Genomic DNA, 18,484 nt, shown 5'->3' with positions numbered 1-18,484 from the left:
GGTCGCAGCAGATGGCCCCGCCCCTCCCTGGGCCTGGTTCTGCTGGAGGTTTCTTCCTGTTAAAAAGGAGTTTTTCCTTCCCACTGTCGCCAAAGTGCTTGCTCATAGGGGGTCATATGATTGTTGGGTTTTTCTCTGTACCTATGAAGCACCTTGAGGTGACTTTTGTTGTGATTTGGCGCTATATAAATAAAATTGAATTGAGTTTAATTTTTCCGTCTGATAGTCCTGCATTTGGGTCCTTCCTCCTGCCACACAGCACACACTTAGACACATTTTAAGAAAGACAAATTAATGAGGAGTGAAATTAAAAAAACAAAAAAAGCCACTGCAGGACTCCTGTTTGATCTTTATGGTGTCATGAAAGCTGTGAAGAGCACATCAGGTCTTCATCAATCTCAGTAAACTGTAAACTGATCTGAGGCAGAGTTTGGTGAATCTAAAGTAGGATTGCAAAATGATCATAAATGTCTTGGATTTCATATTTTTATTGATGAAAAAACACTTTACATCAGTTTTAACTTCAGAGCAGATCTAACACCACGTTTAGCTCTCTACATGCAAGTATGTTTTTCTCATTAGCAGAAAAATTAATAGACTAAAATTCAATCCTCTGTATTATTACTGAAGCTATGCAGTGACTAATCTAAAAAGGCGACTCATGCATTTAAACTAAATGTAATTTTTATGATTATTAGGAAGCTGATAGAAATATTTAACGATACTCTCAATTCAAAATGACTTCATTGTCTCGTATCACTGATAGAAACATCAACACAAACTCGGATTTCTGTCACTGTGAGACCACAGCGAATCTTGGTTGAGCCATATAAGCAGCTGGCACTGGTTGTGAAGGCATCATCATGGGTGCCTGCATGACTGGAACAGGCTGCATGTTCACAATGTTGTTATTCTGTATGTTGACCACAGTGGGGCCTTGCTTACGATGCTTTAACTCACGATGCATCTGACACCAGGAGCACGTGGCGCAGCAATAGGAAATTGCAATATCCTTACAGAGAGAGCCCTGCAGAGAGACGGTACAACCATTATTTCTTTCTCCATTTCTGCTTCATGACATTGTCTCATTGTCACTGCTTTATACCTTGATGCCATATCTGTTTCGCATGGCAACCCTTAAAGACAAGACTGCAGGAGGAACACAAACAGGTATCCCACAGGCTGTTAATCCACCAGAGCAACATGTATCACACAAAGGGAGACAGCTATTCTCTCCAAACCTTCCTGCAACGGTGCTGGCGAGGCAGGAGCCGCACCAGAAACCATAGCAGCCTGAAAAACAGAAATACATCACCAAAGTGGTAACATGTCTGAAGTGCCTAAGACCCCAGAAATGACAAGAAAAAGATCTTAAACTTCTTCTTACAAGTACTCGCATCCTCAAAGCAATCCAAGAGACCACTGTCCCAGTCTGTCAAGGGTTTTTCTGCCATTGTGTGTTGAGGTTCAGCCACAGACACTAAATAATTACTCTGTAAAAGCAGAATGAAGTAGAGAAAGCCCAAATACAACAATTGCAATTAAAGTCAGCTTTGTCTTCACCTTTGTCTTCTTTCAGCTGAGACAGAAAGCTAAAGAAACAGTAATCCGTGCCCTTTTTACAACTTGGTTGTATTACTGTAAAGCTTTATATACTGGTGTTACCATTTTGCCCTGTGTCGTCTTCAGCTGCTGCAAAATGTTGGATCACAGCTTTTAACTGGCTGCACAGTTAAAGTGCTTAAATGGTCTTCCCCGACCTTCCCTCTCTGAGCTGCACTTGCTTTTCCACTCACATCAACTAACCGACTGCTCCTGGATGTGTCGAGGACACAGCGGAGGCTCAGACGGACTTTTGCCGTAGCGGGTCCCAAGTTTTGAAATTTGTTACCATTTCACATTAGAGAGGTCTCTTCACTGCCAATTCTTAAACCCAGTCTAAAGATCCACGTCTTCTGCTTGGTGTTTGACCCAGTTTGAGATATTTATCATTCATTTAAAATTCTTTTACTCGTGTTTATCTTGTATTGATGTTTTTAAAAAATGTTTGAATTCTATTTTATATTTAATGTATTTATTAATAAGAATATCTCTAGAATATCCCAAAATCTGACATGTTTGTGAACCAGGACACGGACCCCATTAAGCCAGGTGACGTCTGGTCCCATTTGGCTTTAGTTACGTAGTGAGGAACATGTTACAAGTTTTGAGGGTTTTTTCAGGGTACATCACTTGTGAATCGGGACATTGTTATATATAGCTACTTTGACATAGTCCGATTGATTGCAAGGCTAATTTATGACGTTTTTATATTTCTATTTAACCCTTTCAGGCACAGTGTCACTACAGTGGTCAGCTATTGATGGTACACTCAAAAAAATGAAATTGGGTCGTTGTTACATGTACAAGATTCAAACTTGTAATTTGAACTAAATAATTTCATGTTTCTATGGTGAACGTATTTAAATCATGTACCATTTGCATGAAATTCAACTTAATTTGTTCTTGTTGACATGATACAATCTAGTAAGAGTGGTTAGTTGCCCTGACTTGCCTGGACTGGTTCGTTGTCTCTATGAAATCATCAACACTCATATTGGTTCATTACGCAAGCCTAGCAGTATTTGCCTTGATTAACAAAGTATTTGTTCAAACAACAAGATTTCATTGTGTTTTCCTAAAGTTTTTAACTTATGCAGAATGAATTAAAACAAATTTCACTTTACATACTTCAATAAATCACTTCAAGTAAATGCAAGTATACTACGGTGATGATGATAAAATTGAAGATCAAAAATCTTTTTTTTTCATGTCTAAAGATGAATAAAAATACTTAAGAAAAGAAATCCAGATTGACACTGTCACTATTCATGCATGAAAGGGTTAAGTTTCTATTGTATATTCACCCTCCATCCATAATAAAGAAAACTAAACCAATAAAATATCAGAATCTCTGATAAATGAAATAACTGAACTGGCAGCATCATTAACATCAAGCACTAAAGAAAAAAAAGAGATGACACAACAAACTCTTCACTTACTTCTTATTCTGCACTCTGATGTCTCTCCTCTCCAGCACTCAGTCACACTCTGTTCTTCTTTATCAAAGGAGGTCATGACACACAGTCCAGTGAAACCATTGGACATGTGAGCATGACTGGTACTGAATGTATTTGAATATTCAATTGGCTTCACAGAGGTTAAGTGTGAGTGAACTACTAAAACCAGTGGTTTGATGTAAATATTGGCTACTACTAACACAAATAAGACTTAAAGAGCAACGCTCTAATACATGTGAGTGAAAAGCGCAAGGGACTGAATGAATAACTGAATAAACGTATAACTGACTGCTGGATTGTAGCCTTTTAGTAAAACTTTGTAACCACCGAGAGAACTCTGGGTTCAGGATGAAGGCTACGAGATCAAGCCTGTCATCATCACTAAAAGCAGCTTGTTAAAAACACTTTTAAATTGAGAGTTTCAGCATGAAAACTACTGCAATTTGTAACTCTTGTGCTTATTTGTGGTCATAGATCAACAAAGTCAGGAAAGTGAAAGTGATGGAGGAAGAGAGCCAAGAGCTGTGGCTATGAAGAGTTTGCTGAGTATTCTTGGGAAAACAGAGATGGGAAAGTTGACCTGTGGTTATGCTTGTTCCTAGTAGAGGTGTTAGGGTTTAGTTTACATCAGTGTGCTTACCATCTTTCTCTCTTTTAACTGCGGTCAATAAAATGTCTTTGGTTGTGTGTGGAGAATGCCCACAAACACCCAATATAATACATTTAGAGACTGTAGTAGTTTGTGGGGCAGAGCTTCACTTTCATGCAGTCTTTGGGTGAATCTGATATTTAAAATGAACAGAACCTTTGTCTACATAGAAACAATGTTTGCATGTTTGAAATGTGCCAAACTATGAGTAGGTGTCTGTTGCATGGATTCTTTTTCCTTGTTTCTCCAGATATCACTTCCTTGTTGAGCTAAAATGATAACACTGTAAACTAGTACACTTGAAGGATTACATTTAGATTCCCAAATTTTCATTATTTTATTTGAACTTATACTATATCCATTTGCAGATGCACACAAGTATGGTTTTAAGACAATGCAGCAGTATGAGTGTGCTGGTTTGGGACAAAAATGTCATCTACCTACCAACAAGCAGAGGGTAAGTAGAAATCCTGTCCATAGGCTTGATTTTTTGCATTTGCGCAATATCTCTGTTTTAGAAATCACATGACTATCCAGCATTGCAACCAGGAAAGAGTTGCAGTCTTACACACCTCCCTGCAGCTTCTCTCCCCCTGCTGTGACCCCAAACCCCATCACCATAGCAACTGTATCTGCTCACAGACCGACAAACCAACCAAAACTGACTTAAGCATAAAACAATCACAAAGAAAGAACAACATAGTTTCCTCAGCTCCATCAGTGTGTCCGTTATACCCCATTCCTAAAAGAATGCTTAAAGACATCGTACCATTAGGTAATGATTCACACAAATTACCATCATTTATCTCTGTTAATGGGGTACGTACAAAGGGCCTTCAAGCTGGGAGTGATTAAACCACTATTTAAAAAACATCACTTTGTTTTCTCTGTATTAGTATCTCTGCCTTATAATATAAAGCACCTTGATGTGACCACTGTTGTGATTTGGCACAATATAAATAAAATTGAACTGAATTGAGTGTCTCTGCAGGTCAGTGTATGCCAATGAGGCCATGCAAAACTGTCAATGAAATGATCAGAGCCTTTATCATCCTTTAATCAAGTTGGTTGAACCTTAAGTGTGTTTATGTAGCAATTGGAAGAGAGAGTATTTACGAAATGTAGCGTATCCTCACGACACATTATAAGAGTATGGGGAGGGTTTTTATGGCTTAAAATATATAAAAATAATATAATAAACATGTGGTTTCTACTTGGTGGATTCTCACCAATCACGAGGGGTGTCGGAACGTAACCTCTGGGATAATCAGGGACCTTGGTTCAAGCCCTGACTGGAGTCTTTCAAAGTAGAGTTTGGTTGGTCTCCCTGTGTCTGCGTGGGTTTCATCTGAATACTTCAGCTTCCTCCCACACTCATCTGACATGCATGTCAGGTTATCTGGCTAAGTGGAAAAACTTGCTGTAGGTGGCAGGTAGACAAAGTCCTCAAAGAATACAAAATTAGTCCAAGTTTATCAAAAATTAAATTTGACCCCAGCCTTTAATATGCTCTGAGGAAGTTCATTGGACAGTAAAAGTGTGCTTATGTAATAAAAAGCAGAGATTCTGCAATTCTGCCTGATCTGTTAAGGCTAATGCTGAATGTTCAGTTTCATTTCTGCTTAATCGTAACTTAACATTTCTGTGTCACACGGAAGCAAATACAGGATGTACATTCTTGATGTCACATTTTTGGTCTGTTAGTCATTAAATGCCTGTTGGACTAAACCAGCTTTTCTTACTTTCTCACTAACTGCTAATGACAGTTCAGTTTCTGTTCTGCTTAAACCAACCTTATAGTATAAAATATAAACTTCTAATCAAAGCAGTTTTTCCAGCTTGCATGGCAGCCAGGTGCAGTCTCCTCTTTGTCAGTGTGATTCATCGAACGCATTATTAGGATGCACTTGCCAGGTCATATTAAGTCTTAAACCCTGAGCGTCACTCGTCCATAGAGATTCATTTGTTCAAGAGGCTCTTTTCATGTTTGGATGTTCTCTTTGATGTTGACAGAAGTCACAGGTTTCCTACAGAGGTAAAGTTAGTTAATTTCTAAAACAAATTATATGAATACATCTGGGTCCTCTTTATCTGATGATCTTGCAGCTAAACAATTAAACTAACCAAAGAAGTTAATTTTTAAAACCCTTTCCTGCTGTTGGCTGTCAAGCAGGAGACTGTTTTTCCTTTGCCAGTCTGTTGCTACTCATGGTGATAACTTGGTCATCAGTTCCTTATGATTCTCTCGTTGTTCAGCTGTGTACTTACTTCGTTTCCTTGAGCCTACAGCTTGCATAGTTTCAACTTTCAATTCAATTCAATTCAATAAAACTTTATTGATCCTGAAGGTTGACCCCAAAGGAAATTGGGACAGTTGGCAGTCTTGTGTCGGGTTCTCATCCGCCTTCACCCCGTTTCACCGCTTCACCTTCAGAAGTTAGATCTTCCCCATCTGCCGCTCACTCGGCCTCCTGCCCACTCTGAGGTTTAAATCAGCGCACACCTCACTCAGTCTCTTTCTTTCAGACGCTCAGTTCCCCTCTCTCTCACTGAACCAGCTTCTCCTGTGTTTTGCAGCCTTACAACTCAGTGAACCCCGTTTGGAAACCCTGTGTCATTATGGCTAAGTTGACTGTGTTTTGCCTTAAGAACGTGATTGTGATCACTGTTTGAGTTTGGGGTTTGTTCATCTCCTGCATCGGCCTCTGGGCCTTGTTACACTTGTGTAATTTTCTGAGTCTTTCCTTGTATGCTAACATTTTTTTCTCCCTTTGTCAAGGAGGGATACCCAGCATCATAGTTATAATAAATGGCTCTTTATATTGAAAACACCAGACAAACATACTGCATGACACAAAGCATCAGTGTAAAGTCTGAAACAAACGCTTCATGGTGGATTTTTGCAGTTGAAACACTCATTCAATAAACTCTCAAAAAGTAGGATAAGACTATAAAAATGGGGCCCAGATTGTAGATTGAATGTTTTTATTCAGTCAGTAAAATATTATTAAATATTTTTATTACTATATTATATTATTACTTATATAATCCTTACATTTCTGCACTTGCAACTAAGATTCGCATGGGTGAATCATCATTCCCTTCATTTATGTTAACTCTTAACACAGATAATTTTCTTGATAACTAGGAAATCATGAAAATTAATTTAACATAGTTTAATTTCAAAATGAATATATAACACTCTTTCACTGATAAATATGTCAGAACACACTCAGACATTCTGCATTATCAGATCTCTCAGTTTCACTTTTAGTGAATGACAACTCCTGGTTGAGTCATGAAACCAGTTGCAACTGGTTGCGCAGGCATCATCATCACTCCTGGCTGAAAAGTTGGAACAGGCTGCATGTTGATGACAGTGTTATTGTGTAAGTTGATGACAGTTGGTGTTTTCTTGCGATGCTTTAACTCGCGATGCATCTGACACCAGGAGCACCACTCACAGAAGCAGGAAATTGCAATGTCCTTACAGAGAGAGCCCTGCAGAAAGAGAGTACAAGCATTACAGATGTGGTGTAATTCAGGTGGAGGAGCAGGTCATCTACCAACCAGAGGTTTGGTAGATCAATCCCTGGCTCTTCTGGTCCACATGTCACAATATCCTTGCAGCAGATACTGAGTATGTGTGTGAATGTTTGACAAAAAACATTTAGGCATAGTTGAAATCAAATATGGATGTTTTTGATTCAGTGAGTGAGACTTGTAATTCCCACTAAAGTCCAGCTTTGAGTTCAGTGTCATCATCTCACGGTTCATACCTTGATGCCATATCTGTTTCGCATGGCAGCTCTTACAGACAAAACTGCAGGAGGAACACAAACAGGTATCCCAAAGGCTGCTAATACACCAGAGCCACATATATCACATAAAGGGAGACAGTTGTTCTCTCCAAATCTTCCTGAAACAGTGCAGGCGAGACAGGGGCAGCACCAGAATCCATAGCAGCCTGAAAAACACAGAAACGCATCAACAAAGTTGTAAGAAGTCTGAAAAGATGAAGGCAACACAAATGAGAAAAAAACTGTAGTCCTGAAAACACAAATGCAATTTATGAGACAAATTTAACTGGCTTCTTACAAGTATTTACATCCTCAAAGCAGTCAAGGAGACCACTGTCCCAGTCTGTCAAGGGTTTTTCTGCCATTGTATGTTGAACTTCACCCACAGACACTGAACGATCACTCTGTGAAAGTTGAGAAGCAGGAAAAAACAAAATAAAATGAAAATTAAAAGTACAAATTAAATGAAAGTTAAAATTTTGGAGCACTTTCTATCAAACTACAGCAAAAAACTATATGCCGTCGATCTCTTTTGTTTGAAAAAAGAGATCACTTTTATCATTATTAGAGCATTTTCCTTCAGATTAATGAAAAATTTATTCTTTTCACGGTCAAATAAACACTATACTGAAGAAACCAAAGTCTGTCTTAAGGATTTTGTGGTCATTTTTTAATTCTCCAACTAAGCTTTATTAATATATCCATAATTTACATGACATTTTATGTAAAAAGGTAAATATACTACAGCATTACAGAGAGAAACACCTAAACATCCACCATGAACAAGCATTTGGGGAAGTTGGAAAAAAAAGCTTTCTATAAACATCCAAGTGACTTAAAAACAAACAGCAATACATGGTTGATATATCTCAAAAAGATGGCTTGTGTAATTTGAAACACGAGTACAGTAACGCATGGGTAAACAACTCTCTCATGAACAGGATATGTAGACTGGTTTGGAAGTGAAAATCTATTACGCTTACAGTTCAGACAGTTTAATAACTGTCTGTAACACAGTGTAAAAACGGGAATAAAAGCATAAATATTGATACTATTTTGATTAAAATACGCATTTCACAATGGGAATAAACATTGGTAAAAAGCAATTAAATATAATAAATCCTCATAAAAAGCATGTAAACATAAGTTTAATTAATATGTGGATAAATGTTGTGGAGGCAAGACTTTGTCAGATACACTGAGCAACCAATAGTTGACTGGTCTGACCCTCCCCCTGTGTGCGCTCCTCACACACCTGTGTGTGTGCTCCTTGTGTACCAGTCAGCTAAGAAGGAGATACAGGCAGAGAGAGATCAGTCACTCCTGTTGTGGAGAAGCTAACTGGATGTAAAAGCTTTTACGGCGAAAACACTCGGTGACAGTGAATTCCGAAGGCCGTGAGCCCACGCGAGCACTGTGAAGCCCTGCATAGCATTTGCTACTTCACATGGTAAGCCCCAGTCAGTGCATGTGCGCTAGCATAGCATACTACTTGCCGCTAGCTCTGATGCTAATTTCCGCTAGCCATTTTGCAATGAAAGTGCCCTTTCCGAGGCTAAAGAAATTGACTATGTGCACGTTAGCATATGCTACTTCCGGTGCGGAAACTCCTGTGGGGAGCTTTGTTTCCGGTGTCCTATTCACGCCCTGTTTACGGTCCAAAACAAGTCAAGAAAATGAATGAATCAAGCGGCGATTTACATTTCTATTGATGTCTTGGGCATTTACACAAAATATCTGTAAATGATGTTCATCAACTTGTCGATATTTTTCCCCCGCGCCTCAGGGCAAAAGAGAAAAGGGATTCAAATGTTATATTTCTCAGCGGTCCCTCGTTTATCATGGGTGTTATGTTCTAAAAATAACGAGCGATAGGTGAAATCAAGCAGCCAATTTTATAAGATACCGTTCACGGTAATACCGGTATAATGTTAAGCAACGATAGGAAAATGAAATATCGCGATAGAATGGGAGTAAAACGCGCATGCGCAGGGCCTTTGTTTTCATGCGCACATGGCCGATTGTTGAGTGAAACAGATGAACCAGAATTGGTTTGTAAAAATGGTGCAACTTCAGTGATGTGGAACTGGTTTGGTGTTTGTCCGTCAGATACACAACAAAGCACATTTTTTTGCAGAACATGCAAGCGGCCGTCGTTATTGTCGTATTTGTCGGACTAAGATGCTCTTAAATCTGGGAGTAATCTGGGTCCTAAACTCCGTATGCTTCAGGTCAAACAACACTGCAACAAAACTGTCTAAATTCTTTCATCTTTAATAAAACGATCAGCATTGCTGCTTTACCAGGTGTAATTATAAAGTTTAACTTCCAGGCATCCATGAAAACAAAAGTTATTACATTTAATGGAGTTAGAAGTTAGCAGGAAGCTAGCGGAAGTTAGCTCGCTAGTTTAGCTAGTTACCTAAGCATGATACAGCATGTTCTGACTGAGAGATTTCTGAAAAAATTCAAACGTACAGTTCTGCTATCACTTCCAACATAAATGAAGACAGGAAACTAAACAACAGTGACGTTTGTAGGGTTACTGAAGTTGGGCTAGCTGGTATATAATGATGTGCTACGTGATCGCTAGCGACACAGCTATGTTAGCATAACATAAACAGTGAAGCTGGAGGACGAACACTAACACTTTTCCACTTATAAAAGTTAACGTGAAGGTTCCTCATGGTTAGAGACAAATGCAATCGCATGGCAGGATGCTGTAAACGGACCAAACTTCAGTCAGGAGAAAAACTGAGATAATCCATCCACAATACGAGGTTAGTTATTAATATACTGCAACAACATGGGAATAGAGCAGCTGCTAGAGAATTCAACATTAATGAATCAATGGTACAGAAGTGGAGGAAGCAAGAAGAATGAGTTTAATAAAGTTTGATTTATCTGACTGCTTTGTTTCGCTTAATGTGCCTTATAATCCCGTGCACCTTATGGTCCGAAAAATGCGTACTGCACACTGCAGTTTAATGTTGCAAAGCACCTCTTTTTAACGTCAGTGGATATTATACATGGTTATGCTCAGGATATGTCAGCCCATTTCTACTGGAAATGCCTTTTGGTTAAACTTTCAGCAAGGAATTTGCATTTGCACTGTTAAATTTTTATAAAGCTTTAATGTACATAAAAACCAGCTTCTTGTTTAAGTGAAAATAAATGGAAGATTGTCTTTTTGCGCTAGTAATGTTGTGGAGTTGTATTTTGTCTCGCATCAATTATATCGTCGGTTATATCATTATCGCAAATTTTCAAATATATATCGTGATAAATATTTTTGGCCATATCGCCCTGCTCTACTTCAGAGTCACACTGCCAGCGATCGATGCAGTGATTCTGTACTGTACAGGAGAGACGTCACGGAGGAGATCGTCTGCAGCGATCAGGACGCAGGACACAATGTGATGTAAAAAAAGCATGCAAACTTGCAATAAAAAAATCTGTGAAACAGCGAGGTGAAAGGTGAACCGCGTTATAGCGAGGGACCACTGTAATTTTGAAGGTAAGTCACAACATACCCTTCGTAAATACTAATGTATAGAAACCGTTACCAGCAATCATTCATTTTTTGTGTGGCTTTTTTCACGGTTTGTTAACATGCTGTGTAGGTGTGTACTTGACTAGCTGATATCGACATAACGGGGGAAACATCTGGTTTGACTGTTCTTCACCTGTAGTTTGAATGCTGAACATTTGCCTGTTTAAATCATAAGACCAGTCACTATACAGAGATGTGCTTCTGAATGTGGACGATGTGTCTTCTGCTTGTGTTGAGTGATGTAAACAACTGATTGATCTAAACTCGATTGATCATTAGATTTTTTTATGACACAACAGTGGTGAGTGTTCCCACCTTCTGCTCTTTGTAACTTAACGCAATCTTTCCGTTTTCGAGTTTTGGACATGATTTTGGAGGATATCTTCGCAGTAGCGATTGACAGCAAAGTAAAGCTACCGGAAATATACAACCCCACATCCGATCTCAAACCAGGAAGTTAGCATTTTCTCGTGCACAGGGTCAATTAGCACTGAGTCTGTTGCATTTTCATATTACCATGGTATTGATGTAAAATGTGTGGTTTTTTGCAAAGTTGTTATGTTAGTACATGTTCACTTTTCTCATGGTCCTAGTTATGGTTCTGCACACTAAGTATTAGCAGTGTGAAATTAAGTGCCTTCACACACACTTTGCTTAGCTGGAACTTTATAAATCTTAAGCCAATGTGTATTACTAATGCACTGCTGAGCTATTTTGTATTGTTCTAAATGTGTTTCCTGTGCACTTTTTTCCTTTGGAAATTAGAATAAACTTGCTGTACAACATAGAATAATTTGAAAGAAATTTAAAACCACTAAAAGCAGTTAGTAGTAATAATAAGTTATAGACCTTATCGCTTAAATGTTGAACTACTGTGTTCTGACCTGTCCCCAGGTCATTTTTTTTCCTTTGCTTATTTTGAATGGATTGGTTTTGAGGACCTGAGAAGAATCGAGGATCCCTTTTCCAGTACTGGATGGCGAGCCCCAGTCCAATTAGACGGATGAACTGGTAGATTGTAACCCAACTGGAGTGACTATTGAACATTGACGGACTGAAATTGACTTAAAAAAAAGGACACAAAAGACAATACAAGCTTGGGTCTTATTTTGTTTTCAAGAAGCGTGTTCTACTTTTGTTGAGTGTGCACGACCTGCTAAACTTTAATAATTGTTAATAAATGTAATTTTGTTTTCTACACCTACTGTGTAAAAGTCCTCTGTTGTCAGACACCCTTGGCTCCTATGTCTGATCTGGCCCATATTTCCTGTCTGTCCTCGTTTTGTACTTCTACACTGTTAAATACATTTGAGTCTCTTTTTGTTTCATTTAAATAAACCTTGACGTTTTACAGCCACACCCTCATGATGGCCTCTGCTTCTCCAAAGAGGGCTAACAAACAAAACACACTGCGTGTACACCCATGTAATCCAATAAATTATAACGTCAAAGCTTTCTCTTTGTAAACTGCCTCTAGTATCAGGTACAAACAACAAAGTACTAATCACTAAGTTTGTGTGAAAGGACTTGTAGAAAACTGGAAGGTCTTACCTGCCCCTCTGCGCACCTCTTAATGACTGAACGGAGGCTCTTTGGACTGAGTTTATTTCAGTTGGGTCAACACAAATAACACTGCAAAGCTTGAAACTCTGGAAACGGAAAAATGAAACTCAAATCCATTCAGCAATGCCCTTCATGGCCATTGTGTTTTAACCTGTCAATACAAGCGCGCACACCCACACAGCTGTACAAGCAGGTACTCACAGACTCACGCTGTCTCGGTTAGCTACTGCCTCTAGATGTATGTGGTATTGTTAGTACTGTGTGCTGTTCATTAACATGTATTAATTATTATTACTTACTGCTTCTTTTCATATGTTGGTTGTAGATTTTTCTGCTGTTTTTTTTTCTTAAATTTTTTCAGCAGTTTTTGAAGCAGAGTCTCAGTGTTTTTTTTCTCTCTCACTCCCTTTTCTTCTGCTCTACATTTCTTTCCCTCTTCTTCTGTTAGCTTTAACCACAATTTCTATTTATTCTTTTTCTTTTCTGCTCCCAGGTCTTGTCCAGTTGGACCAATATAGCAAATGCCATAATGGTCCACTCTGAAGTAAATCTGTTGGGCAGTTTTTGGCCTTCCTACAAATATTCTGATTTCTAGATAAGATAGATAAAGAACTTTATTGTCATTGTAGTTATACAACAAAATTTGTTTGGTAGCTCACAGAGGCCAGCAGCAATAAAACCAGAAGCAGCATAGTAACATAATAACCAAGTAAACGTAGTAAAATATAAAGTAAAAAGAAGGCACTTAAATAAAACAAAAAACAAAAAAGAAATGCTAGTATTTAGAATATGGTAGTTTGAGCGCAAACGGTATAATATAATATAATATAACAGTATCTACAATGTGGTAATTTTAGTGCAAACATTAATGCCCAGTAAATGACTTTGTACATTAGCAGCAGACATGACATGGGGTAAAGTAGAGCGAGGGAGAGTTAGCTATTGTGTGCTGGGGGAGGGGTGACACAGGCTACAGCTCTGGGGAAAAAGCTGTTGTTTAGTCTGTTTGTGCGGGTTCTGATTGCCCTTATATCTCTTCCCTGATGGAAAAATCTGTGACCTGGATGGGTTGGGCCCTTGATTATGCGGCTAGCTTGCTTCTGTAAACGACTAGCATAGACCGTGTCGAGATTCAGGAGTTTGATTCCAACTAGGGCTGCCACAAACGATTATTTTGATTGTCGACTAGTCACCGATTATTTTTGCGATTAGTCGACTAATCAGATCGTCATCCATTGGACGTACAACGTACACTTATTGCACCAGCACGCATCTGCTCTTATATAACTATCATTAGCTTACAGCTTTAAGTGTTTAAGGTATTTGCTAGCTAAAAATAAAGACAAGATGATAGTTTATTAAATTTTAATGAAATTTGCAGATTGTTTCGGTGAAGTTTAATAAACTCCTTGCTATCTAAAATATAACAGGACACCGGAGTATATTCTCGAGCATCTCACACTTCTGATAATCAGTTGTCTGCTTGACGTCTATTTCTTGGCTCTTCTGTAGTCTACAACGATCTCCTTTGTTTTGGCAGTGTTCAGAACCAAGTCGTTGTTTCCACACAATTTGGTTAAATGTTGGACGTCCTCTCTGTAGTCAGTTGTCTGATAATCAGTTGTCTGCTTGACGTTTATTCAGCTGTGTAAAAACTATAACTTTAATCTCAACCAAACCGATTTACTCAGGAACAATTAAAATACTGGAAAAAAGCCAAACAGTAACATTATTAAGTTATCTAAGTGACTTATATATAATTTTTAACCTGAGTAGTGAAAGACGGCGGTGGGTTTGAAAATGATTTGCCGGGAGTCCGGTGTTCTCACCAGCTCTAGTGAGCCTTGAATTCCGGCTAGCTATCGAACTGGTGGGTAACAGACGTCTCCGAAAACGTCAGAGCACTTTTGAAAATATGCGGTGTCTTGATAAACTGAGCAGATATTTGCTTGTAGCCTAGCCCGTATGCCGGCTCTCTTTCCCCGCTTTTGCTTCCAGTCTCTTCGTCATCTTCAGTGTCTCAAGGGCGGTATAATGAGTGTTCAGCTGAGCTCCGCAGAGCGCAGGATCTCCAGTGGGATGGAATTTAGGTTTCCAGGTGAATAATATTGATGCCGATTTCAGATTTCAAGCAGTTTGGCTTATAATTGTTGAGTTAGTGCATGATAGAGTAAACTCAATATACTTACAGTAGCGTTTTTGTTTTTTTTTATGTTTGGGAGCTCCAAGCCGCTGTGTCTGCATGCGTCGCCAACGAACAGGGCGAAAAGAAGCAACAAAAAACTCCCAACTAAACCTCAACAAGTGCGGAAACAATCAAATAATCGGGCAACTATGGGTTAAGAAAAGTCCAACCAGGAGAAGCACAGAAGAAGAGTCAAAGTAATTTGTTAACTGGAATGTTACGCTGACCAAGATCTGAGCTCACTCCTGCCAGAAATGGAGGCTGTCAGTCTCTTAAAGAAAATACAGAAGATATTAGCTAATTCAAATTTACAGCTACACAAAACCTCAAATCGGAAGCAAGGTGATGGCTGAATTCCAGCTGATGACCTGGGAAAGGACTTAGACATAGAGACAGACTCTTCACCTCTTCAACATTGCATTGGACTAAGCTGGATCCTTGAATATGATGCCTACATCTTCCAGGCTTCTAAGCAAGAAGGATCCTTCACTTAGTGAGGCATACCCAGACCTTATGTCTCATTGCCTCTGTTCTCAATGCAGCACCAAAAGCATTGTTTCTTCTCAGATCAGTCGTTGATTGAAACTACAGCTGTCGTTAACACTGTCCTTACTCTTTGATGAAGGTGAAAGCCGAACTAGTGCCATGATGAGGGTTGAGTTGAATGCTTTACAGCAGTGATTCCCAAACTTTTTTGCTGCCCCCACCCTTTGTTTTACAAGAAGATCTTAAAGGTTTATTGCAAAAAAAACCCAAACACATTTAATCCTCACATCTTTTCAGTGACTGGTGTGAGCCTGCCTGTTGGTGTAGAGCTTCTCAAACCTGAGTTGCAGTTTTGAGACCACCACTCTGAGTTCATTTTCAAGTCCATCTTTGATCTGTACTTTGTCTTGATTGAAGCCACAGCAGAAAAGCCTACCTCACATAAATAGGATGTGGCAAAAGGAAGAAGTATGGCCAGGGCTCTCTTATCCAGCAGTTGGTAATCTTTGTCCACTACAATCCAAAATTCAACCAGGGTCTGTGACTTAAACTGCAGCCTCTTAGTTGAATCAGAGGTAAGATCAATGAACCGTTCCTCCTCGGATTTGCTGAAGTCAGCAGGGGGTGTTGCACTGAAGGGGTCACAGATCCAATTATTCTTTGGAATCTTGCACCAGGAAATATCTCTGGAAATGTTTCTGAAGGGCAGACATGTGTTCTCTGATGCATGGGATCACTGTATTCCGCAGCCTGCGGTCTCCAATGAATGATTTTGAATTCTCAAATTAGTCCACGTTTCCATCTTTCACTCGCTGCTTCCACATTTGCATCTGCAAATTTAGTTCATTGAGTTTCAGGAACATGTCACTGAGGTATGCCAGTTTCATGAGAAAGTTGTTGCAGTTAAATTTGCGGCTTTTTACACTGAGCCACTCGGTAGGCAACTTTATAGGAGCTGAGGAGAGCATTTGCTGAAACAGAGGCAGCTTTAGTAAAGAGACACTGTTGACCACAACAATTTAGAAGTTTTTGTCTGAAAAAGTCCACTGATTTGTCTTTGTGCTCTGGATGTTTTGTCTCTAAGTGGCGTCTTAGCTTGTTGGGCTTTAAACTGTCTCAAGCTAGCACTTTAAGACAGACAACACACTGCGGCCTCTCCTCATTACCCACCGCTGTGCAGGTGAAGCCAAGCGCAAGATATGCTTCATCATATTTTCTGCTTTTTGCTTTGGAAGGAAGTGGGTTTGTACGCATATTTGGTGATGCTTCATCTTCTGCTTTTTGTTTGTGTCAAAAACCTGTCCATTATGCTAGCAGGTTCTGTTAGTTCCACATCAGTCATTTCCCATCTTTGTTTGTATGTCACCAACTGTAGATAAACGTTCCCTGTCAGTAAATTCGGTCCTTTCTCTCATCACTCCACACGTCTGCCGTTGCAGCCCTGATAGAAAAACCCCGGGGCTTAACACGTTAAATAAAAAGTGCAATATTGTAACTGTTTTTTAAAAATCTATTCCTAATTTGGAAATATATTTAATTTACAAGTTTTAGAGGGTTCTTTCGACAGTATATATCCAAGATAAATGATCACAATTATAATATTTCTTACTGCCTCAAAATCAAATTGAATCAAATCAAATCAGGACCTTGTGAATCAGAATTGAACGAGTTGTAGAAATCTGTGACAATACCAGCCCTAATTAGAAAGTCCACTACACAGACTCGGTGGCACAATGCTGCAAAGGAATGCAATCTAGCTAACAGTGGGACATGGAGAATGACAGCAGGTTTTCTAGACCAAGACAACTTTGTTCACCCATCCTTGGTTCCTGAAGTGGTTCCAACAACAGTTATTTACATCTACATCTATGTTATCACCATATTAAAATAATAAGATAAACATGTGATTTCTTGTTCATGGATTTTCACCTGTCAGGGTCAAGGAATGTAGCCTCTGCTATATTCGAGGGAGTACTGTAGTTACTTTCAGGTGGACTTACTTGTAGTTACAAAAAGTAATCGGATTACAGTAACGAGTTCGTTACTGTAATCCGATTACTTTTTTCAAGTAACGAGTAAAGCAAGGGATTACTATTGCAAAAGCGGTAATTAGATTACCGTTACTTTCCCGTAGGAACGCTGTGTTACTGCGTTACTAAAACCGTGATTTTTTTTTTTTTTTTTGCAAGAATGTCTCATGACAGTGACGTAAGCAAGTGCAACGTTTGTGGCAACAGCTGTGTGCAGATCAACAGTGGATCATATATCGAGTGCGGGAGTATGAGCGTGCAGCGTTAAAAGCGTGGAAGTACTGACCTTATTTTGAGTTTGATTCCATAAAAAGTGACAAAAACATTAGTGTCCGTTGTGCGTGGGAAGAAAACTTCTTTTTACAGTGAAAAAACCCCTAAACTTCCGAGCAAACACCGAGTGTGCAACGACGTAATGGGAAACTCACAGAGAAACTCGCGGATTCTTCCACTGACCGCGGCACACCTGCACCAGGGTAAACCTCCGCCTACCGCAGTCCTGCTTTACAGGTGAAAATAGAGCAACAGGACCGCTGAGTCTTTGACTTTATTTATTTTCTGCTGTGTTTTACTTGCATCTATTGGAAAGAGTGAGTGTAAACACACAAAAAATATTTTATTTTATGTGCTGGAATGTGCAGAAAATAGGTTTAAATGTTAAACTAATTTATTCCAGTCAGAGAATGTTGCATATAATTTAATTTTTGCTTGATGCATAAAGTTAAAAGATTAAAACTAATAAAACAAGTTTTAAAAAGAGACTTTTCCATTTGATTACATTTTGTATGATGGATTATGCAGAAAAAGTAGAATTGGGCTGAAAGATCTATCGCTTTATCACCTCTTCAGGTTGTAAATCGTGTTTTTAAAAAGTAACTAAGTAATTAATTACTTTTGAAAATAAGTAATCAGTAAAGTAACGGGATTACTTTTTTGGGGAAGTAATCAGTAATTAGTTACTGATTACTTTTTTCAAGTAACTTGACCAACACTGATGCTGGATGTTCTTCTGAAGTCCAAAAATAGAATTTGTGTCCCACTACCCAGGTGCTGTTAATAATGTATATGTATGGTAGTTTTCTGTGGTTCTCATCTTAAAAACAACCTTCTCTAATGCTATGACATCCTAATAATATAAGATATCAGAGATACATCTTTG

The 18,484-nt window shown here is 38.9% G+C and overlaps 2 protein-coding genes across 3 annotated transcripts; both read right to left on the bottom strand.

Moving 5' to 3' along the window:
- Positions 1–470: 470 nt before the first annotated feature.
- LOC146689908 (placenta-specific gene 8 protein-like) lies at positions 471–3,170 on the bottom strand. Its single transcript, XM_085436446.1, has 4 exons — positions 3,042–3,170; positions 1,388–1,493; positions 1,106–1,293; positions 471–1,027 (listed from the first exon to the last, which is right to left on the bottom strand). The coding sequence occupies exons 2-4, from the start codon at positions 1,452–1,454 to the stop codon at positions 794–796; spliced, it is 489 nt and encodes a 162-aa protein (XP_085292572.1). The 5' UTR covers positions 1,455–1,493; positions 3,042–3,170; the 3' UTR covers positions 471–793.
- Positions 3,171–6,676: 3,506 nt separating this feature from the next.
- On the bottom strand, positions 6,677–17,660 carry LOC146689907 (cornifelin-like). Of its 2 annotated transcripts, none has more exons than XM_085436448.1 (4): positions 17,612–17,660; positions 7,807–7,912; positions 7,488–7,675; positions 6,677–7,209 (listed from the first exon to the last, which is right to left on the bottom strand). In XM_085436448.1, exons 2-4 carry the CDS (start codon positions 7,871–7,873, stop codon positions 6,979–6,981), a joined length of 486 nt encoding a protein of 161 aa, XP_085292574.1. In that variant the 5' UTR covers positions 7,874–7,912; positions 17,612–17,660; the 3' UTR covers positions 6,677–6,978. The 2 variants fall into 2 exon arrangements, with proteins under 2 accessions (XP_085292574.1, XP_085292573.1); XM_085436447.1 differs by lacking the exon at positions 17,612–17,660 and adding an exon at positions 12,613–12,835.
- Positions 17,661–18,484: the final 824 nt, after the last annotated feature.

This window comes from Copadichromis virginalis, linkage group LG17, assembly GCF_057382275.1.
Source record: "Copadichromis virginalis isolate Kocher_CV1m ecotype Utaka linkage group LG17, C_Virginalis_male_GT1.1, whole genome shotgun sequence".
Taxonomy (NCBI): Eukaryota; Metazoa; Chordata; class Actinopteri; order Cichliformes; family Cichlidae; genus Copadichromis; species Copadichromis virginalis.
Note: the sequence above shows the minus strand (reverse complement) of the source record. Positions and strands in the feature narration are given on the sequence as shown.